The 24216-nt window shown below is 40.6% G+C and overlaps 1 protein-coding gene across 1 annotated transcript; it reads left to right on the forward strand.

Annotated features, from left to right (window-relative positions):
• Window positions 1-3409: 3409 nt before the first annotated feature.
• On the forward strand, window positions 3410-23086 carry ncaph (non-SMC condensin I complex, subunit H). Its single transcript, XM_071918656.2, has 18 exons — window positions 3410-3493; window positions 4857-5079; window positions 5600-5690; window positions 5962-6054; window positions 6836-6953; window positions 7501-7649; window positions 8209-8398; window positions 9224-9306; window positions 10976-11175; window positions 12509-12654; window positions 13341-13447; window positions 15495-15614; window positions 16139-16246; window positions 16389-16532; window positions 17209-17319; window positions 17625-17701; window positions 21837-21912; window positions 22726-23086. The coding sequence occupies exons 2-18, from the start codon at window positions 4862-4864 to the stop codon at window positions 22783-22785; spliced, it is 2091 nt and encodes a 696-aa protein (XP_071774757.1). The 5' UTR covers window positions 3410-3493; window positions 4857-4861; the 3' UTR covers window positions 22786-23086.
• Window positions 23087-24216: the final 1130 nt, after the last annotated feature.

The raw sequence follows: 24216 nt of genomic DNA on the forward strand, positions 1-24216 counted from the left end.
GCCTTTCTCTCTCTGGTTTACACTTTTGAATGATCCCTCCCTGTGTCCCACCCCATAATCCTAACACATAACACATCACATTAAGCAAGATGCTCTCAAAATGCTATACTGCCACTACTAATGTTAGCTTCTATAAGAGACTTTTGCCAGTGTGCATTTCAAATGTGTTTACAAGACAGTGATGATTAATATACCAGATACTAGGTTTGCTAGCTAACAAGCTGACATTATCGCAACACAAAATCAATCAGACATATCAGTGGGGAAATGATCCGTTCCCAGTAAAAAACAGAGCAGACATTAAACATGTCTATTTAGTTCTGTTGAGACCAAGGAGGTTTTATACACCAAGTTTTTAGAAACACAATCAGCTGTTCACAGCTATTGTTGCCCAAGAGCTGAGGACCTCCAATATGGCTGCCAGAGGGCGCGTTCCATCACCTGAAAGCCTTTTATATTACAAATGTAAATATTGCAAATCTCCATTGGGATTTCTTTCACTTATCCTTAAAGACACGTCCTCTTCCTGGCCCTCGCCCATTCCGATGTTCCTGTTCCTGTTTCTGTCCTTGCTTTAACTATCCTGTACTATATCCAGGCACAGCGTTTGTATCCCTGGGCTTTCACCAGTCTTGTAATTTCATTAAAAGCATTGGAGCAGTGCAACACATATATCTCCCTCCTTGTTGACTTGGACTAGAGCCTGTCCTCGCCTCTAGCTGCCAGGCAGATGAAGTGACGCCACAGCACAGCGAAGGCCTTTCTTGTGCTGCATGTTCTTTGACTTTGCTCAAAGTTAACTGTCCCATTTACACCGAGCAGAAGCATAGTTTTGCTGGGTTATGTGGTCGTGTGGAGCACTTGCCGAATTACGGGTTTTGATTCCCACTGGAGCCAACCACATTTGAAATGCCTGCTCTTGACTTGTAAGGCTTGCCAGGCTAATGCTGTGGATGAAAGCGTCCATCAAACAGCACGTGGTATGATACGGAAAATCCTAATAGAGCGAGCGTGTGCATGTGTGAAAGGGGCTTAAACTCCACCTGGGCACTAGTGTTAGCACAGAGTTAAAGATAACCTAAGGCTGAGAGTATTCAGTGTTATAAAATAAAGCCCTTAATGAGGAAGTGGGGATGCAGAGATGCACAGAGGGCACAGAAAAGTGGAGGCATTTAATAATCGGCGTTATCTCCCATCGATGACCAGCTAGGGAAAATCAATTAAATGGCCTTGGCTGATTCAAACAAGCTGCTGCTTCGGCTGGAGAGATAAATGCTTTCTATTTTTTAGGCACTGCGGTGTGTTTGCGTGCATGCATGTGTGTGTGCGCTTGCGTCCTTGTATGCGTGTACATACGTGTGGTTTAAATATAGTGCGCGCGTGCACACACGCACACTCTCTCTCTCTCTAGGTTCATTTCAGTTTTAATGCCATAACCATATATCACAGTGAAGTGCTTCTCTTTGGGTGCATTAGAGAGATTATACAGCACTCCACACACACACAAATGCACACACACACACACACACACACAGGGAATCTGGCATGTGTTGTAGTCAAGACCACCGCAGTAGAGATGAAGACACGACCAGGACCAAGAGTCCAAGAGAGTCTTTTTTTCTAAAAACTAAAAAGATGAATTAGGTGTAAATCTGTTGGAATTGCTGTATTAACAGTATAGTAGAATGGCAATGGCTTAGTGCTCTTTCTATTTAGGATATATACACAGTGCAGGTTAGCCCAGGGTCAGAGGAAAAATGATGTTTGGGTTTGTTCATCGTCTCAAGAGCAACAACACTGGAGCCTGGTCAAAGATTTCACACAAATGTCCTCGTCTCTGGTCTAGTGTGATGCTTTGTGTGAAGTCAGCATCAAAGTAAAAGAAGTTTTGGCAAGCAAGCACAGGCTATGAGCCATGCAGGGATGGAGACTGGAGTCACATGAAGTCATAATTTATGCTTTACTAAGTGGGTAGTGTGGGTGCATGAAGGGAATCCTTTAGCAAACCTGTGAGTGTGGGCATAGCCTAAAGGGATATAACAAAAGGTTTAAAAAACACAAAGGGTTTCAAATTCAAACACATTCATTATGCCACTGAATAAGTTGACTTGCTCAATGCATGGAGATATTACTTTACACTTATACAGTCATGAGAGAAAGACTTGAAAATGTTGACAAAGAAGGAACGCTGCTTTAGCTTGAACACTATGTAGCGAGGCAGTTCATGTCAAGAAATGTAGAACCAAAGACTTCCATAACAAAAAAAAATTGAAATAACACAGGTTTATTTAATGAGGATATACCTGATTGGCTGTCATGTTAAAGCAGGAAAATACCATTTTACATTTCTCGGGGTTGAAAATATACTATAAAAAACACTTACCCTTACAAAAAAATATATAGTAATCCTATGATAAATTTTAGAAGGATGCTACATAAATATCACAGGAAAACATTCAGAGACAGAAAGGAGACAATCCAGGAGTTTGGTCTGAAGAATATGAATGAATTTTTAATCCACAAGAAATGGGGAAAATGTAACATAAAGAGTCTCCTATAATGTCAAACCAGTGCTGTAGCTGTAAAGCTGCCTGCAATTTGGACCCTTATTCTTCACTGCCATCTAGTGAGCAGCCTCGTGTGATTTTCATTGTCGTCGGCTCCTCTTCTGTCTATGCAAATTTCATTGTGTAGTAGAAGTATTTTAGCTGGGGAAATGTATTTACCGGTAGAGGTGAGGGATTCCAAAAAGGAGGGAGGGAAAGTGGACGGGGGCCATAATGTTGACATTTAGACAGTTGGCACCACTTAAAAAACTGTTTAAAGAGATTTGAGTTGCACTTCATTTATACATTTGCAAACCAAATTAGGGGTTACACAGTGACAGCCATGTTAATAGGTAAGTGTTATAGGCCTGTGATGAGAGTGATATCTTCCCCACTTTGTTCATGGGCCTGAAAGAGAGGTTTTTATTGGATGTCATAGTGCCCAGTTATGAGAAAGACACACTAGCTGGGGTCAGATTTAAGATTTACGTTACTTGATAAGAAGGTATTTACCCATTGTAATAGCTGTGTGAAGTGAGTCTACTAAGGTGCAGGGAAGCCCCTGGACAGTAGGTCACCCAATAGGCCTATATGTAGTCTAGGGATACATGGGATGTCTTGACCAACAGCAAGCTTGATATTCTCATGACAGAACAGCCCTTCCTATAAAATGATTACTGTCTTAACCTCAAATGAGTCAAATAATACTGAAATTGTCCATCCAAAAGGAGCATAGACTGGAAAATAACATAAAGAATCCGCAGGCAGAAAAAAAAGTGGGCGTGGCTCAACGTCGTGACGTATACCGGCGTTACGTAAACCGGCGTTACGTAAACCGTTCGGCGCAAAAATTCAAAAGGTGAACAGGAAGAAGAACTTCAGCCTGATCTGGTCACATCTACCAATTTACAGCGATCAAAAATAAACTGATTGTAAGACATTTAGAGGTAAGTTGTGTCGACCGAGCACATTCTGCAGCTGGTTTGCAGCGCTCCGGATTTATACGAGTCAGCTACGTAGCGTAGTTAACGTTAGCGAGATAACGTTAATGTTAGCTAATGCTAGCCTCTTGTCTTGTTAGGATACATGTAAACTAGCTAACACCACCAATTTAAATTCGCTGAGCTGCAGCAAAGTTGCTTTTGTGTGTTTCTAACCTGACCAGACAAGCAATAGTGCTGTTTTAATATAGCACTTGCTGTCTAAATGACTTATTACATTATCTATTGCAATTAAACTTGAATCCTTTTGTTTACATGTGGCCAACTGTCAGCCGTGCCGTTCTCTTCTAAGGTAAAGATAAGATAAGATATCACTTTATTAACCTTTATCTTAGAAGAGAACGGCACGTACCGATCTATCTATCTATGGAAAATATGTCTCGAGACCTTTTCTGAAACGTCAGGATCCACTCTTCAATTCGGCACAGATATAATCCACTAAGCAGCACTTACTTCAACATGGGTCATTCTGCTTGCTGTATTTTGGTGGAAACATTGTGGAAATAGCAGGCGAACTAATTATAAATATTGGAATGTCTCACAAATATGTAATTGTTAGTCTATTTAATGTATGCCGAAATGAAGAGTGACATCCAATGGTTCAGGAAAAGTATTGAGTCATATTTTATGAGGAATGCAACTTTGACGATAAGCAAGGTAACATTAAATTGAGATTATTTTAATGGAGTTTAGCGTGACAGTCAAGAGAGAACTGACCTATAGGGACAAAACTAAATTTAAACTTAAATTTGCTTTTGTTTGCATCAAACAGCTTATTTATTTTCATGTAGCTGTCTCTGTAAATTACTCGTATTAAGTCATCATTTCAACTAGATACCTTTTGTTTACATGTGGTCAACTAATAAGTTAGCTCTGTCAGCTTGGGTGCGCACGATTTATAAAATGGGTCGCCCGGAGGACTGTGTATGTAGTCGATTATATATACTGGGTATTGAAAATTAATTCAAAAAGATATTCAGCAAATATATTTGTACATGTAGACACATATGTACTATATCTAAAATATATTTTGGCCATTAAAAATATGTTAAAATATATCATCTTTCATGTAAGTACTAATGCACATTTTGGAATATTTTGAAGCATATCTCTAAACTATTCTGAAGTACAGTTATGTGTCCTTGTATGGGTTGACTTCTGTCAGTTACTGACAGTAAAAGCTATCTAAAAAATGTTGGTGTTTGTTTTGTTAACATTGAAACCTAATCCCAGCCATTTTTCTTGAAGGTGAAACTTGGGTGTATGTCAAAATAGATTTGATAATATGTGTTCCTGTCTCTGTCTCCAGCTAAGATGAGTGCAGCCTCTACGCCCATCTCCCGGGTGCGTCCTGGGTGGGGGTCCTCGTCCTTGAAGAACAAGGGCCTGTCCCCCGCAGCCTGCAGTACCCCACTGCTGGCGGCCTTCCCCGGCAACGACGACGAGCAGGAGAGGCGTCAGCGGCGGAGGTCCAGGGTCATCGACCTCCAAACCGCCACCGACTCCTCCTTCAACGAGTCTGCGTCTCATAGGTAGGCCGCAGGGATAAGGGAGCACACTCAGCCTATATCCTGCTTTATGGAGGTGGATTAGACTCGCCTATAGCGTCAGGGGTGGTAGTCTGTTGAGAAAGTATGCAGGGGAATTTTGTTTTCTTTGTATATTTTATTACTTCATCCCAGAGTTTCTATCTATATCATTGGAAAATTGGAGCTGCTAATCCTAAATGAATTTCATTAATCTGGGTTTCAGCGGAGACTTTTAGTGTCCCATGATGGTCTAAATGCTGTTTCAGATATTTTTCTGCCTTGACACAGATAGAATTTTGTGAGAAGGACTGGATACTTATTATACGTATTTTTTTTGTCAAATATAAAGATTTGACACTGATTTGAAAGATACTGATTGAATATAGGCTATCAGTGGCTCCAGTACAGAAATTTCAGTATCAGCATTCAAAAACCCATACCTGTCGAACCCTATTGTATACCTTGACAGCCTGTATATTGATGTTGAGAGCTCACAGACAATCCCCTGTGTGTGTGTATGCAGCGCCGCTGGGACTCCTGCTGCTGTGCCCAAGTTGTCAAATGCGCAGATCTCAGAGCATTACTCCACTTGCATCAAACTCTCCACTGAGAATGTAAGTATACATGTATCATGCGCATGTATATACACAGTGTTTGCAATCACTCACAGCTTCACTGAATGTACTCAACATGACTTCCGCCAACTTCCAGACACATTTGCAAATAGGAATACCATGTTTCTTTTTATCCGATAAAGCATATCTGGATCTTGTGTGATGATTTTTCCTCTTTGTTTATTACATTTGAACTATTTTTGAAATACAGAGATATGTACTGGAAGGAAAAAAACATAGACTAATGATTTTCCCCCCTCCTTTTTTGTAGAAAATTACCACTAAAAATGCCTTCGGTCTGCATCTGATTGATTACATGGCGGATATTCTCAAACAGAAGGATTCTGAGCTCACAAACTTCAAGGTATGAGTTTATCTTTTATCTTATGAACCATTGGTATCTTCCTTGGTGCTGCAAACCTCTCAGTATTTGAAGTTTCCATTTTTTAATGCACTTGAATCAAATATATGGTCACTATGTCTTCAGGCTGTTTACCTGTTTGACCTTTTAATCATGGAAAACTTTGAAATATCATGGAATTTTAAAATTCTTAGTAAAAAATCACAGCGGAAAATTTTGAGATTTGTGTGAAATGTGTCGAAATATTTTCTTCAATCAGTGTTGAATGTCAAGCTTGAATGCTGATAATTTACTTTGAAGAAAATAATGATCCAAATAAATACCCTGGTTAGTCTGCATGGTCCAGGAAAAGTCTTAAAATGGCTTAAAAGGTCTCAGATAGGCTATTAAGTCTTAAATTCAGTTTTAGAGGACTTAAAAATATTGCAGTTTCTTAGGGTGCTGTTTTCCTGGTGAGGAATCCACCCAGTAACCTATTGAGATAGGGTCTACAGTTTTCATGTTTATTACAATTGCAAATTGTTCTTGTATTTCATCTTTAAAGGTATTAACATGTCTTAAATGTCTTTAATTAACTTAATAAAAGTTTGTTACAAAAGTCCTAGGGGATAGTTGTGGCTGTTGTGACACCAGACATTAGACTCTGACAGATGTTGTTCATGGAAAGTGCGGCATATGCCATAGAATAATCACGGGTTTTGATTCGCAAAAGCGGTGCAGAAACCCTGTGTGACTGATGGATACATCTCTCTCTTAATGCGTCTCTGTGTGTGTTTCCCTGAAGGTGGCGGCCGGCACTTTGGATGCCAGTACAAAGATTTATGCTGTCAGAGTGGATGCTGTTCACGCTGATGCCTACAGAGTGCTGGGCGGCCTGGGAGCCGAGACCAAACCTGGAGAGGGTGAGAGCCTCGGCAGTGTGACTCAATTCACTGTTAATAATTTGGTCTATAAAATGTCAAAAATAATGACAAATGACCATCACAAGTTACAGAGCCCAAAGTGATTCTTTAGTTTGTTTACTCAGTCTGACCAGCAGCCAAAAAAATGTAAAGTATTCATTTAATAACGATATGAAACAGAGAAAAGAAGCAAATCTGAGCATTTGTGAATCTGTAACCAGCAAATATTTGGTATTTTTACATGATAAATTATGATAAATGACTTAAACGATTATTCAATTATCCAAATTATAATTTAAAAAAAATTGTCGACCGACTAATCAAGTAATCGCTTTGGCACTAGTCTCATGCATTGTTTGTTATTTATTCATTTATTAACAGTAGAGCAAGGATTGGGGTTTTGGGGGGTTTTCGCACAGGATGTCAGGCTTTGGCCACACAACTGCTATGTTTTGTTTTTTTTAACCTTTACTCCAAGTTAAGTTTACTGATGAAGATTCCCATTTCCTTGCCCATCCCCCATTATCTTCTGTGTGTGTGCGTACAGCGCACGGTCCAGAGCAGGAGGGAGACGTGGAGGGGAGCGCAGCGGGGGAGCTGGCCGCCAAGCAGCCGAAGAAGAAGAGGCCTCCTAAAAAGACGGTGGAGCAGAACCTGAGCAACATCAACAGCTCCGAGTCTGAGCGGAAGTGTGAGGTATGATGTTGTCTCCTACTCACATATGGCTTCCACATAGATTTCTGGTCATTTTTGCTTAATCTTTGCTCTCTATTATGATAATTAAAAACTACTCGATTAAATTTGGACCCAACTGAAAAGAAATTAACATAAATGCAAGTCACTTTACTTTGAAGTGTATTTCAGTGCATCGTATAAGGATCATGGACCATAGAACTTGTAGTGGCTTCTTGTTTTTAACTGAAATTCCTTAGCCACAGTGGAAAATGACTGGACATTCATCTTTTTCATATGAAAATGAAGACCATTTATTCTTCTTCTATACAGATGCAAAATTCCAAAATAAAATACCATTCAAAAGTTGAAAAATAAAGCAATTGCTGCACATAAAACCTATTTCAAACAAAGGAACATAATGAAGCACATGAGGCCTTATAGTTTTCTCAGCCTGCTGCAGGCGGAGAGAAAGCTCACAGCCATTAGCGCCCCCCACATACACACACACACATATTCAGGACGTTTTGGAGTGCTGTTAATGCCTGCGAACGCGGTCAAAGGTCCTTCCCGTCCCGTTCAGGTGGACCCCATGTTCCAGCGGATGGCCTCATCCTTCGACGAGAGCAGCACGGCGGGCGTCTTCCTGTCGGTCCTCTTCAGCGAGGACAGCCGCTGCGAGCTGCTCTTCCCCTCCCACATGACCCTCCTGCAGTCCAGAGCCCCCTGCAGCCCCCCGCCCCCGCAGAGCGTCCCCGCCTCGCCCTTCATGGGTAAAACCTTTGATATAACTAGGCCTGTATATTCACATAAATTCTTAAAAAAACTGAATTGAACATGGTCTTTTCAGTTTTTCATTTTAACTAATTTGCACTGTGAATACAGGTGTGTTTTAATGTTTCAGCATTTTTTGCACAATATCTGTAGATTTTGAATCCTGTCTCGAAACATATTCTAAAATATATTCATTCATTAATTCATTCCAGTATGAGAAGTTACCAAGCTTAATAAAGTAGAAATTGGGCACGCTTCACATCTCTTATTGCCCAAATTGATGGAGTTTATATAGAATCCATACAAACTTAGCCAATTGTAAACAAATGGATTCCCACTCAATTGTAATAGGTGGTTCATTACAGGCTATTTAGAGAACAAGTGCTGTATGCTAGCAAGTTAGCAAAGTTGTGTATTTGACAAACACAAAAACAACTTTACTGCAACTCAGCAAATTTTAAATGCCATCATCAAACATTGCCAATGCAGGCCAACTTTTTACAGCCTCATAATAGATGTAGAAACTCATTCCCACAGTCAAATAGTCCTTGCATAAGCTCAGTCAATGGAAAAATGTATTAAATGAATCAAAACCTCAACAAAACAAAGTAGTGGGATGACAGGAGTCTAGTGGCACTGTACTGTAACTACAGACTGAGGGGTTTAACCTGTATAATGTATTGGAAAAAGACAAAGTGAAAAGTATCTAGGCAAATGCTATACTTGCGGTGTGGGATGAGTATTTGTCTGACCTTTTAGTGCCATGTAACTAACTGCTCCCCAGTGGAAATGCTAATCCCCGTCACTCTCTGTGTTTCTGCCAGGCGGTCTGCAGCGATCCCAGGAGAAAAGCTCCATCTGCCCCTCGCTGCAGGACTTCTCCTTCACTAGCTGGAACCCCGAGCAGGTCAGAGCAACCACACAACCACCGAACCCCAACAGCACTTTTCACTTTTCTCCAAATGACAGCGGGTTGTAGTTGTTAGACTGATGTATCGGTTTGTCAATATATCCGGGCCGTTTTTGGCCTTTTATTAAAAATTGATTTTACTCAACAGTCTGTAAAAGCTGTAATGAAACCTTCCTCACTCTGTCTGAAGGAGCTGCCAACCCACCTGAAAACGATTTCATTCGTCAGTGATTGATTGATTTTATTAGGAATTTAAAAGCACAACAACTCAAAAGAGTATAATGACACAAAATCCCAGAGGATAGCACTTAAAAGTAGGGATGGGCATTTTAAGTAATTTCAATATTCGAGTACTCGCATTAAATTAGTATAGAGTACTCGAGTACTCGCAAAAAAATAATAAAAAAACTAACTTAAGAATATGGTCCAAAATTAACACCCAAGCGAAAATGCGGGTAGGGGTCCGTGTCCGACTGGAAACACACAAGCGGAACCAAAGTTTGGCTAACGCTGAACAGTTGATTTCGTAGGCTATAGGCCTGTAAGAATATCTATTACTATCTAATGCTTTCACATTTATGTAAATTGGCCAACAACGGAAAACAAGTGCAATTTGAAATTCATTTATTGAACAACCAGGCTACCTTGTCGGCACTTTGCAGATCAGCCCTCAATTTCACCGCGCTTTCCTCATACATCTTCTCCACTCTCGTAGCTGTTGTAGCTTGTACTCCGGCTCAACAAACGCCATCAGCTCGCAGAAGCCTTCTCCTTCCACAAAGCTTAACGGGAGCATATCTCCAGTCACCATTTTCGTGATGAGCTGGCTAATCTTCTCTGCCCTGGTGGCATCACAACGGCGTGTGCTAACACTGCTAGCAAATGAGGTGAAGCGAGACTGCCTGTTATCTGTCTCCGCTGTTTTCTCCTTGTGCTTAATGCGCAAATGGTTAATCATCGAATTACAGTAGTTGTTCTATGATACGCAAGTTTAACGTTACATAGCTTGCACTGCATTCATTTCGTCTATTTTGTCGAAATACTTCCAAACATCACTCTTATGCCTGGTCGCCATTCTGCCTGTAACGTTAGATCCTGTAACAATGCGTGTGCAGATCTATCAGTTTTGCTAGCAGTCCCGTCCAAAAAATGTAAACTTTTAATATAGAACAGGGTCAATTTATGTTTATATTTATTATATACATATATGTTTTTTTTTACAAAGCAAAAAAAAAATGCGAGTACTCTATACGTCCAAATCGAGTACTCGAGTACTCATGCCCATCCCTACTTAAAAGCATTACTAAAAACACTTATTTCCAAAGTGGTCCTCGATGGAAACAAACAAACACAATACATAAAAACAAACAAATCGATGGAAACAAACAAATTACAAGATAAACCTACTAGCCCCCCTTGCAACCCCACGCCCGTGTTTCAAACTCCTTAGTGTTTCAATGGAGAGATTTAGTCCCATGATGGTTTAAATGCTGTTTCAGAGGCTTTTCCACCCTGACAAGAATACAATTCTGGTGGAAAGACTGGATCCTTGTAATTCTTTGAATTTTTGGCAAAATAGAGATTCAACTCAAAGTATATCAGTAAAGTAGTATTTACTTTCTGAGCTCAGCCTGGTGTCTGTCTGACTGCGCGTCTCTCCCCGCAGACCATGAACCAGCTGCTGGAGAAGATGAAGCAGGGCGAGCACGTGTTTGACGTGAACGCCGCGCCGGAGCCCGAGCCCGAAGACGACGACGGCCAGGACTTCGGCCAGGACTTTGACGCCGACTATGAGGACGGGCAGGGGGACTGCGGGGACAAGGAGTACAAGGAAGGCTGCGAGGCCTCCGGCTCCGGCAAAGGACGGTGAGAACACAGACTGTCGGGAGGTTAAATGGTGATGGTAACATAGAGATTATAGAAGTAAGCTTGTGACAGGAAGACTGGCAGTAGGGTTAGACCGATATAGGGGGCCGATATTAAAAAATTGGCCAGTCGGTGGTGGACGCCATCGATGCAGTTCGCTTGATTACATATTTATTGTATAATTGATCCACACAACTATACATGAACATGTTTTATTGAGAATAATGCTCAGCTGAGTCAAAGCCGAGGAAAAGAGATGAGCCTTAAGTGACACTCACACCTTTTCCAAGAGGCAGCGAACAAAGCCCCTTCTCACTTTTAACTTCTTTTAAGTCAGTAAAAAGTGTTTTTTTTTTGGGGGGGGGGGGGGTTGCAGTTCTAGGCGAAAAATATTTATCACAAAACAGTGTTTTCCCCAAAATGCAAACCAAATGGAGAGTGAAACTCACATTAATGAGACGGAACCGCTCCGCCGACAGCCTGTCCGCCGACAGCCATCAGAGACGTTTGATTGGGCGATGTGACGATGTGTCAATGTTGGACCTCGAACAACCCCAGCAGCGAGTACACACACATTTATATGCAGCGATGTGTTCGACTGTGGTTCTGGCAAGTTTGCCTGCAAGTATACTGCTGCCTTTAGAAGGCACTAAACCCCCAGCTGCTCCAGTGGAGACTAGCAGCAGAAGACTGGTTTTACTGGGAAGCTTCTTCCCTCCTGCTGCAGCTGCTCCTCCAGGCATTTGCTTGTTAAATAAATGGTTAATTATACCAAGCAGAGACAATAGTTAGATGTCTGCCATACATGGAATTTCACCAAGAAGCTTTTGACTGATTGCTCGATTTATACATTCATTCATTTTCTCTACCCACTTCATCTTTAATCAGGGTCACAGGGGGCTGGAGCCTATCCCAGCATGCATTGGGCAGAAGTTCCTGATGGCGTTTCTGTTTCCTCTGTACAGTCTTGCACTACTCATTTCTCTCCTGGTGCTATTCGTCACGGTGCCACTTAATGAGTGCTCATTAACACGATCAAAGCCTCATGCTAGGATGAAAGAATGGAAACCATTAAGTCTCAATCAGAAAGGATCCTCTACTGCTGATGGCCTACTTGTGCCAACAACTTTAAAATGCATGAGTTACTTAATTAGGGCGAAAAAGTAATTGGATTGCCCAGTATCACCAAGAGAGTTAGCAGTCAATTCATTAGAACATGCTGAATGGCTCAAAATCCAACTTTTTCAGTTTCATAAGGGAATTTAAGGGAAGTTTGCGTTTGTGTGGATGTTGGTTTGAACTTTTCTCTCGTGGTTATGGGATGTTTGTCTAGGGATGTGATTCCCATCGGGGAGGGAGACATCGCCACCATGTGTCTGCAGCTGTCCTCTCAGCCCAGGGAATACTCCTACTTCAGCCCCAGGACCATGGCCTCCTGGGCCGGACCCGGCTACTGGCAGTTCAAACCAAAGCACAAACGTGAGTGAAATCCATGGTAATGATGGGGGCGATGGTAGTGTAGAGGTTCCAGAAGCTGGCTTGCTATTGGCTTGCTAGAATGTGAACAACAATTTTAAAATGTCATTACAAAGTGCAAATAATATAATTTTAAGTGAAGAGCTTGTGAAATTGTTCTCATTTGTGATTACTGCAGCAGAATAAAATACAGCTAATATTGCGATTCATTTTTCTGACCCACCATACCTATTGTCACTTTTTTGTATTGCAATATATTGAATTTCGATATATCGTCCCATCCCTTCAAAAAAACAATGTTAAAAAATAAGGCAATTGATTATGTGTATAACTATTCCATGTAACTATTCTGATGATTACTTATCAGACTATATATACAGTGTTTCTTCTCTGTATAGCTTTATGCAATGCTTACCAGGGTTATTTTAGTTTTGGTCCACATCAGTCTCTTTTATTTTTGTACTGTTAATGCTGAAATGTGTGTCTTTGGATGCTTTATGATACTAAACAGCATAATGTCTGTACACATTAGGTTTATCCTTAGTTTTGTTTTGAGGGATAATGGGATAAATTACCGCTTCACATTTTCTCTAGCAGCGGTGGCAATTTTCCAGCAGCGGTCCTGCGCTGCTGAATGAATGGAGAGTAAACGCTATATCTGTCTATTTCGTACGGTTTATCTCCTCTAGTGGACCATTTGCCTGACAAGGAGACGCGTAAGAGGAAGCCCAAGAAGACCTTTGAAATAGACTTCAGCGATGACGTCAACTTCGACACCTACTTCCGCACCACAAGAGTAAAAAGCTTTTATTTTTTATATCAAGGGTTTCATTCCAAAACACCATGCATCCATTTTAGCAGGGAAAAAGTGTTACCTGTTCATTGCTCAATATTTATATTGCATCCTATAAGAAGCTACTGTTTTGTGTAGCTGAAGTGAAGGGCTCAAGATAGCTAATATTATTTTTGAAGGCTGATACTGATATGTTTTAAATAGCTGATACTTTGTGCCAATACAAAAAAAATATATAAAATTTCAAGTATGGTGTGTGGAAACGCATCTGAAACAGTGTTTAGACCATGGGACACTAAAACTCTCCATTAAAACTAGGATAATAAAAAATGCTTATTTTTGTGGATCAAAAAGTCACATTAGAATCAGTTTCTAAAGGGCTTCACATAGACAACCAGTGTAGTATTGATCAATTCTACAATAATATGTAATCAAACAAACTGCATCATATGGATGACACTGACTGGCTGATATCAGATTATTAATAAAAGGCCAGTATTGGCACGATATCAAACCAGTATCCATCTAACCATACTAATAACATGTTTGTTTTCATGAGTGACTTTTATGTTTCATACCATCAGTCATTTTGTCAGCAAGCATCACATAGTCTAAATAGTGGATCTTTTATTTTGGAATGAAACTCTTGTGCATTGTTCAGTTAGGTCGACTGTCTTTATGTTGCTTCACGGTGCTTTGACACCCGACAACAGAGCCAGTGAGGTGTCCGTCTCAACATGCTTCATCTATTGAAATGTAAAAAAAAAAAAAAGCACTCAGGCTCTCGGGTGGTACTTTTTGGTGCCGTCACCATGGCAACGCGGCATTCGGCACTTTGTGAATGATTTTTGATGCAGCTAATGCAGGTCACACTCCCTGGCTGTGAGAGCCTTTTATGCCCCAGTCTGTCATGCAAGAAATTTGGCATGGGTTTATTAGAGCTGCACTGATACGAGTGTTTATTAAATACAGCGCATGATTCATGTACTGATCCAAGTTTAACTCAATTTACAGTCATTCATGCCATCTAGTGTTGGCCCATTATAAAACAATTACAGGAACAAGTGCATCTATTGCTTTTATTTACTCCTTTGAACAAATTATGGACTGGCCATTGTGTAGCAATCCCCAATCAAATAAAATAGATAATTATGATAATAAAATAGAAAATAGGCTTTATAACAGGCTAGAGGATGTACATTCATATTTTTTTTCACCCTAACTAATTCTGATTAAGCTGTTCTTATCTGTTAACATATTCTGAATTAATTTACATAAAAATTGTTTATTCAGAATATGTTAACAGATAAGAACAGCTTATTCAAAATAGCTGAACAGATAAGAACAGTGTGGTAGTTATGAATAATAAAACAGAATGGCGTTCAGCCTTCATAGCCAAGGCCTCTCTTCTGAACAACAGCTGCTCTGCCTGTGAACTTCACAAACAGCTGCATTCAATTTTTTGACATGTCAGGAGACATTTTTCCTCCTGCCATAAAGTTTTTATATCGTACCAAAGCGCATGTCATCAAAGTATCGATATCAGGACGGCTTCATTTGCTGATCTGAGTACAAGCTCTTGGCAGCTGGCTTGGTGCCGATCCCCACACTACAGATACTATCGGTGCACCTCTAGTTTTAGGAATCAAGTTCATTGAAATATGACAAAGGATCACCAAATAATTAAGTAACTCACTGAATCCAGGGATCAAACGCAGGTCTGGGAAGTCTGGAATATGACAAGTTTCACCAAAGGGCTGTAAAAGTATGGGAAAAATTATTGTTATTCAGTGTTGATGCACTATGACTACATATTTTATGTAGTAGTAGCCCATACATCATTTCACACAAAATTAATCTTCAGCTGTACAGTGATATGGCCTAGTTGTCTGTAGGGACTTTGAACACTGACCAAAATCTCCAAATCCAGTCAAGAAAATATGGACTTGTGACATGGAAAATGTGTAGAGCCTAGGCTTAATCTAATTGAATGTAAGTTTTATCTGACATTGCCGTTATCTGTCCCCCCCCCCCCCCCCCCCCCCCCCAGGCCGCCACCACTAACAGCAAGTCTGCCCTGAGTGCCAGCAACAAGAAAACGACTCTACCAGCAGACTTCCAGTTCCCCCCCGAGACGCTGTCCCAGCTCAGCCTGAAACCCTCCAGCACGGTAATCCTGCACAGATTCCTCGATTTTTCGAGATTACTCGATTTGTAGCTGCTGGCGGATGCAGAATACCAATCTGATCCATTACTTTTACTGATCAATAGAGACTTAGACTACCAGTTTGAGGTCATTGGACGTAAATAAGTGAGACATCATTTTTTACATCCTTCTATGAGTGGAAAGACAGAAAATCAAATTGTTTTACATTCATTTATTCCAGGTTACATGGTTGATCTTTGTAGCAGATTTTAGTATCGGGGATCTTCTCTAATACCAATACCTTATTTTAGCCAGGTATTGGTTGATATTCAGTATCAGTATGAATTAATTATTGGGCAATCACCACACAAACATATGAAAAAAACGTGAGAGTCGACCAATGGCTTTTCATGACAAGCTTCATAATTATACACAATACAATAGTTTGTTGGATTCTACACGTTCAGTCATTTTGAATGATCAAACGCTTAATTCCAATGCATACGGACAATTAGCGTGGTTGTAATTTTTGGTTTTGTCTATCCTAGTTGTGTCAAGAAGGCCAGAAGAGGCTGTCTGGAGAGCTGGGGGAAGGCATCGGAGACTATGACTACAACAACGCCAACGACACAGCCAACTTCTGTCCTGGTCTTCAGGTCTGGACCCCGCCTGTTTATGTTACATTTTACAATTTCGCCACTTAGCTGACTTTCATGTCCAGCGTGACTTAGAATGAGGAGCAGGTGGGGATGACAAATACCGGTCGTGGAACAACTCTTGGTCCATCTTCCTCTCCAGGGTGGCGACAGTGACGATGATGTTGAAGGGTTTGCCGGTTCAGACGACACCCAGCCCTCGGTCGACAGCATACCTGCCTCCTCGCAAGACCCAGAGGGAATCTCCACCTACGGGGAGGACGATCTGGTGCCTGAGCCACATAGGGTGAGAGACAGAAGATCTTAATGGAGATCATATATGCGATCATGCCTTTGTGCTTCCAGAGTTCGCTGCTCTATGCTCATAGCTTCTGGTGGTGATTAATATGACTAAAGCTGCTACGCACCTTTGCATTTTAGCGGCCCCAAGTGGCAGCAGGAGATAACTGTTTTCATTTTTGTAAAGTTTGAAGGATTTCATTACCCAGAAATCATGTAATGTGCACACTCCTCGGACATACATTTCTCCTTGGTGTCTGGTGGGGTAGAGGTGGTGAAGGTGAGTCCTGCTTTCTCTGGACCGAGCGCTCACTGCTGATTAGAGAGAGTTTGGGATTTTGCTCTTAAGTTTTGATTCGTCATCGACATCACATTTTTTTATTTGTATTTTTTCCCCCGACAAATGTTTCCGCAATATTCGCCTGACAGTTGGAAGGAAATGGAACTTATGTGAACATATGCTCTGCTTAATATACTCTTGTGCCTGGTGTTAATTAATTAACATGTTAATTAATGTGCCTGATGTTAATTATAAGCAGAGCTTCTGAGCATACAGAGAATACGTTGCACACATCTGAATACTAAAGACCTTGCTTATCATGGCATGGCCTGATTGGAATTGAATTTCAGCTTCTTCTTTTTTTTATATGTACTTAAGTTTTTTGCTGTGATTGTTCCTATAGGTCAACAAGATTGAGATCAACTATGCTAAGACGGCCAAGAAAATGGACATGAAGAGACTCAAGAACAGCATGTGGACCCTTCTGACTGAAAGCCCACAAAAATCCACAGAGGTAAGTTTCAAATTCTCTATATGGACAGAATATATCCACATATCCTTTTTTGTATGCAGGCCACAGTGGCTGGTAATTTCACTTGCCAGTTGTGCTATTTTACCAGCCAACTAGGTTTTTAGGCTAAGATAGAATAATGGTTGGTCACTGTCCAAAACTGGCTGGCAGAGTACACAACCGTAGCAGCCAGAGCCAGCGATTTAACAGCATTTTGCTGTTGTTAATTCCCCACCCATGTGTGTGTGTGTGTGTGTGTTTCTGTGTCTAAGTCTATTTTATTATTCACCCATTCATGCTCCCTGCAGGAGGCAGAGACCGTGGAGACATCAGAGGTGCCTGGGGAGAAAGCCTTCAGTCAGACCACAAAGACGCTGCTTCAAAGGTACCAGCAGACCTCCTACCATGCCTACCTTGGCACAGCAGTAATGAGGAATAATAATAATGACTGAATTTCACTTAACAAAACTACAGTGTTGCAGGCAACTATATACTCAGGTCTGGAAACGTATGGGAAAAGTTCAGAAAAAAATTGTTTCACTGAAAACTGGGTTAGCAAACAGGACGAAGACTATTCTATAAACTGGGGGCCCCGACAGCAAAGGTTTGGTTTTTAATCTTGACCTTGGGATTGAGAGCAGCGTTAAGGAGGAAGATCTAAGAGGCCGTGTCCGTGTATGAGGCTTCAAAAGCCTAAACCATTAAGGGCTTTAAAAGTAATCAGAAGAATTTTAAAATCAATTCAGAATTTTACTGTAGAGAAGCCAAAATGGGACAGATGTGATCCCTTTTCCTAGTTTTAGTCAATATTCTGACTGCTGCATTTTTAACCAGTTGTAGCCTGGAGTGGGCCTTGTTACTGAGGGTGGTGTACAGAGAATTACAATAGTCCAGGTGGGAGGAGACAGAGGCATGAATAACTCTCTCAAGGTCTTGAAATGACAAAAAAGACCAGATTTTCTCAGCTGATAGAAACATGAGAGAACTACTCCCTGGATTTTCAAAGTTTAGGACCGGATCAAAAATGATCCCCAAATTTTTGGCAGAGGGCTTAACACTATTTGCAAGATGCTAATAACACTATTTTCATCAAGCGATTCAATGATCTTTGGCGTATCCTTTGGAATACCGAACACAGTGACCTCAGATTTACTATCATTCAGCTGCAGGACGTTTTCAGACATCCAGCACTAGACAGTTAGACAGTCCTTAAGTGAATCAAGCCCCATACTGTTAGCCAGTTTGACTGGTAAATAAAGCTGAGTGTTGTCAGTATAACAGTGGAAAGAGATGTTGTGATTCTGGCGAAGTGGGAGCATATACAGAGAAAATAGTAGAGGACCCAGAATGGATCTCTGGGGAACGCCACAATTGAGAGGTGCCAAAGATTAGGCAGAGCCTCCCATGGTAACAGAGAATAGTAAGTAGTCTAATCTATCAATTAGATGGGATGCAAACCAGTTAAGAGCTGTGCCTCTGATTCCCACAAAATCCTTAAGATGCTTGATAAGAATTCTATGATCAACTGTATCGAAGGCAGCGCTGAGATCAAAGCAGGACTAGGATTGAGCATTGCCCAGCGTCAGTGGCCATAAGAAGATCATTTGAGACTTTAAGCAGAGCAGTCTCAGTTCTGTGTTTAGACCTGAAACCTGATTGTAGTTTTTCAAGAACTTTAGAAAGAAATGGAACTTTTGAGATGGGCCGAAAGTTGCTGGGTCAGAGAGGTCTAAACTGGGCTTTTTAAGGAGGGGTTGAACCCGTGTGAGTTTTATTTTTTTTCCATTTACGTTCAGCTTGCCTACTCTTTCTTTTAATGGTGCGAGTGTGCTCATTTAGCCACAGAGAGGCACTGTGGGTAGATTTATTAGTTGTTTTAAAGGGCATGACGACATCTAAAACTGCATGGTTGATTGTGCTACATTTCTCTAATGGAGACTCTGGAGTACTGGATTAAAAACGCACTCAAACTGCCTAACAGTAGTAGAGTTGATCAGGCGAGTCTGACGAGAGCTAAAAGATGGTATTGTCTGATGAGCAACAGATATTAAAAACAAGACAGAGATGGTCAGACAATGAAAATCCTTTTGTTTCCAAGTTGCTCAAGGTAACACCAGAGGACATAAGATCAAGGGTGTGACCAGGGTGTGTTAAGGACTCATAAAATCTCTGATAAGGCCGAAATCCTTGGTTGTTTTAATGAGCATTTCATTGCCTCTGGTTCCTTGTTCGACTCTCTCAACATTGCCCATGGAAATTCCCCTACTGTTTGTTCTGACGGTCATGTTACGGTGGGTCAAGCCTTTAGTTTTAGTCCGGTTACAGTCTCAGAGGTGCGTAAAGCCCTCAAACTTTTAGACACTAGAAAATCAGCAGGTCCTGATAACCTGGAGCCTTACTTTTTAAAGCTAGCAGCTGATTTTATCGCACCACCTTTGACACATCTTTTTAACCTCTCCCTGGACACAAACGAAATTCCCCATATATGGAAATCTGCTTTTGTTCTTCCCCTGTTGAAAGGGGTGACCCTACTGTCCTAAACAACTATAGGCCCATCTCCAAATTGTCTGTCCTGGTTAAGGTCTGGAATCCCTTGTGAGTGAACAACTGAAAGAGTTCTTATCTACTAACAATAGTTTATCTGATTTTCAATCAGGTTTTAGGAAAAAACACAGCACAGTGACAGCGGCTTTAAAAGTAGTAAATGATTTTATTGAATCTTTAGACAACAAACAACATTGTGCAGCCTTTTTCATTGATTTATCTAAAGCTTTTGATACTGTGGATCATGCAATACTGATGCAAAGACTTATCAGTGTAGGACTGTCAGAACAAACTGTCTGTTGGTTTAAAAATTGTCTATCATGCAGATCTCAGTGCGTGCAGGCAGAAGGTATCACCTCTAGCTCCCTTAGTGTATCCAAGGGCGTGCCACAGGGATCGGTCCTGGGACCACTACTATTCATTATATATATCAACAGTCTCGTTCACAATGTTTCCAACGCAAATTTCCACTTTTATGCCGATGATACTGTGATATACTGCTCTGCGTCTACACCAAACCAGGCTCTCTGTCAGCTACAGCTTGCTTTTAATACTGTACAACGTACCCTGTGTGTCTTAAAACTTGTTTTGAATGCCGACAAATCAAAACTCATGACGTTTTCGAATGCAAAATCCAAGCCACTGAACCTCCCATCTATCACCACTTTTCAGGGCTCTGAGATTGAGTCTGTATCTCAATACAAGTATCTAGGAATTGTAATTGATGATTCTCTCTCATTTAAGCCTCACATTCAGCAACTGGTGAAAAATCTGAAGTTGAAATTGGGTTTTTATTTTAGAAACAAGTCTTGCTTTTCCTTCGGGGCCAAAAGGAGACTTGTTGCTGCCACCTTTATGTCTGTGCTGGACTATGGCGATGTTATATACATACATGCATGCATCTTCGCAATGCCTACACACGCTGGATACTGTCTACCATGGAGCACTGAGATTTATTACAAATTTTAAAGCCCTTACTCACCATTGCTCTTTGTATGCTCGGGTTGGATGGTCTGCCTTGTCCACCCGCAGACTTAACCATCGGCATATCCTTATTTATAAGGCTATTCTTGGTCTGCTTCCATCTTACCTACAGATCTACATCCTTCAAAAAAATATGGGAAGTTATTGTCTTCGCTCCCAGGACTTATTCCTACTAACTGTCCCTAAAGTCCGTACTGAACTGGGGAAAAAGGGCGTTTAGGCATGCTGCTCCCTCTGCTTGGAATCAGTTGCAAAATTACCTGAATCTTCGGGAGCTGGTCTCACTGGATGCATTTAAAGTGTTTCTAAATGACTTGGAAGTAAACACATCTGGCTGTAGATGTTTTGAATGTTGATGAAATTTGTTTTTTGTTTTCGTTTTAAATTGTTATATGTTTGTTTTATGTCTGCAACCGTGTAACTGTGCTGCTGCCTGTCTTGGCCAGGACACTCTTGAAAAAGATTTTTAATCTCAATGAGACTCCACTCCTGGTTAAATAAAGGTTAAATAAAAATAAAAGCCTGTGCGTGGGACCAGTAACATATTGTAAACTAAAAGAGGCAATCAGATCCAGAAATTATATAGTCCATATATAACGTATATGACACCCACTTTCATTTCCTGTATTTTGCTATTTTCTTCACTCGTAGAGTAATATTGTCTAGTTGGCAGTCATATTGCCCAGCCATTATCTAATAGTAATCCAGTCAAGAAATGAAGGTTGGAAAAAAAAGTATGTTGATTTGAACTGGAGAATGCATAGGAACCCTGTGGTTTGTGTTAATGGGAACCAAAACACTAGTGTGGGTGAATGTGTCTTTGCCCTTCATTAGCCTGGCAGCCGTGCGTCATTGAAATCCCTGCTGCGAACCAAGCGAGCAGGAAACTCCAAACATCTACTTCCTTAAAGGCACCAGGGTGTGACGGCATGAATTATGGACTATAAACCTCGCTCTCACTCTTTTCTAATCCTCCTCCTCTGTCGGTCCAGGCTGCCCAGCGCGATGGCTCAGAACCTGTCGGTGCCGCTGGCGTTCGTCGCCCTGCTTCACCTCGCCAATGAAAAGGTGAGTGACGCCGATATCAAACCTCAAGTGCTGGGTGTTGACTGGCAGTGTGTCATCACAAGTCCCATTTGATGGTTTCATCCCACTAAAACACATGGGACATTTAAATTAGTAAAAAATGTTGCATTTCAACATAGACATTGACAAATACTGGTAATTGAAATTGTACAATATGTCATGTTACTTGTCCATCTACATATGATCACCATGCTACGGTTGGGTGAAATACAGAATCAGCGGTGTAACCCAACCTTGGGTTTGGGTCCCTCTGGAGGGTCCTCGGATATTAAAATGGGTTGGAAAAATTGGTTCCAAACAAAGTAAACATGATTTTAAATGGCCTGAATTGTCTGTGAGCAGCTTTCAAAGGCATCTGGATAAAGTATGGAAAACTAATTGGATCATTTCTAGGTCTTGAATTGTTTTGGAATTGATCAAAAAGAATGCAGGTGCAAAAAACTGTTATTCAGTGCTGATACCCAATAACTATCATATTATAATGTGATATATGTCATATATGTGACATTATAAAGTGATGTGTCCTAGTTGACTGCCATATTTCCCAGCCAGTACACACCAGTAAACACCAACCAAAATCAACATTAATAATTTTGATGTGGAAAATGTATAGGAACCCTAAACATCATAAATACGCCACAGCCTCAATCTACAATATACATGTATTCCAAATATTGGATGATGAGAATTGTCTTATCTTGATATGTGGTCACCTACCAAAAATGAATATCTGGCTTGTCCATTTATTATAGCGAGTAGAATACGTACAATATTGTGTTTTCTTTCTTTAAACAGAATTTGGAGCTGGTGAAGGTTGATGACATGTCAGATATCATCATCAAACAAGGCCACTGAGGAGAGGTGCATGATGGGATGTATGGAGAGTGACTGTTATTCTCTTCACTTTGCTTATTTTCTCCCTTTCACTGTGTATAATAAATAATGTTTTTCTGGTTCACTCATGTCGGACTCAGTCTTATTTAGCTTTTACGAACAATGTAACAGGATTTTTTGTTTTTAGAACATATGTTAATAAGTGACCCTTTACATGTCCGAACTGTCTTTTATTCCAAGTGTTTTTAAACCTTGAACTTTCCTTTTACTCTACACTTTTGCTGCTTCTTCTTTGTGTAGATAATTCAACTCCACCTCCTTCTCTCAGCAATTGTACATTATCAAAAGAAATAAAGGTTTTTCTACATACTTTGTGTATGTTTCTGTGTGTATATAGAAATACTGTCTAGGTGAACAGATTCATTCCAAAATAGACTGATATATCAGGCTGATATTGGCCTTTTATTAAAAATCAGATATCGACTACTCGGATGCAGTTTGATTTATTTTAAGTAATCAATTCTACGCTGGTTGTCTATGGGAAACCCTTAACCTGAATTGATTCTAATGAGACATTTTGATCAGATTCCACACAAGTATGCATAAATGTTTTATTATCATCATCTTGGGTTTTAGATAGATTAGATTTAATTTCACATGATCTGTTTCAGAGGTTTTTCCACCCTGACAACATGAATATTCCAGTAGAAATTATGATTTTTTTTTTTTTTTTGGCATAAAATGGTCTAATTTAAAGATCTTGAATATCAGCCATTGGTATCTTCAGTCCAAAAATAATCAGTATGGGCCTTCAGTATAAGTCAAACATAATATCCACCATCTAAAACACATCATCTACTTTTACAAAATGACTGTTTGCATCAAAGTTTTCATTCACAATGGAACAAGTCAGTAGCTATCATCAGGTCTTTTTGTTCCTAAATAACTGCAATTTATAAGGACACAACTGGCTGTATTTCTGAAACACTCTTTTATTATGCTTTTATTATAACAACTGTTTTCCAAAATGGACACACTGTATGGCTTCAGTTATTTTTAGCTGCCTGTGATTCCGAGCAGCCTGCAGCAAATGTCTCACATTACAGAGCAGAATACCTGAGTACTGCATACCTTTTTTTTTTTTTTCCCCCTCCTTCCTGGATAGACGTGAAACCGGTTGGTTAGGGCCGGTGCTGCTGGCTGGGTGGGACTCAGTCAGTGTGACCTGAGTACAGCAGCAGCTGCTGGGCAGGGAGGAGTCACTCATTCAGCTGAGAGACACAGTTCAAGCAGTCCTATGGTCTAGTGCAGTGGTTCTCAAAGTGGGGTCCGGGGGCCTCTGGGGGGTCCCCATCAAAATGAGGACTAGTTTGATGTCACTATTATTTAATTCACTGGAAATTATCCCATTGAGAGAACGGATAAGAATGACTATCTTAAACATTTCACTTT

The sequence above is a fragment of the Centroberyx gerrardi genome, chromosome 8 (genome assembly GCF_048128805.1).
Source record: "Centroberyx gerrardi isolate f3 chromosome 8, fCenGer3.hap1.cur.20231027, whole genome shotgun sequence".
NCBI lineage: Eukaryota > Metazoa > Chordata > Actinopteri > Beryciformes > Berycidae > Centroberyx > Centroberyx gerrardi.

Coding starts and splice junctions, on each gene's coding strand:
- ncaph (XM_071918656.2), top strand. CDS start 4,862: ATGAGTGCAGCCTCTACGCCCATCTCCCGGGTGCGTCCTGGGTGGGGG. Junction 5,691..5,961: donor TCAAACTCTCCACTGAGAAT/GTAAGTATACAT, acceptor CCTTTTTTGTAG/AAAATTACCACTAAAAATGC. Junction 17,320..17,624: donor GCCCACAAAAATCCACAGAG/GTAAGTTTCAAA, acceptor TGCTCCCTGCAG/GAGGCAGAGACCGTGGAGAC.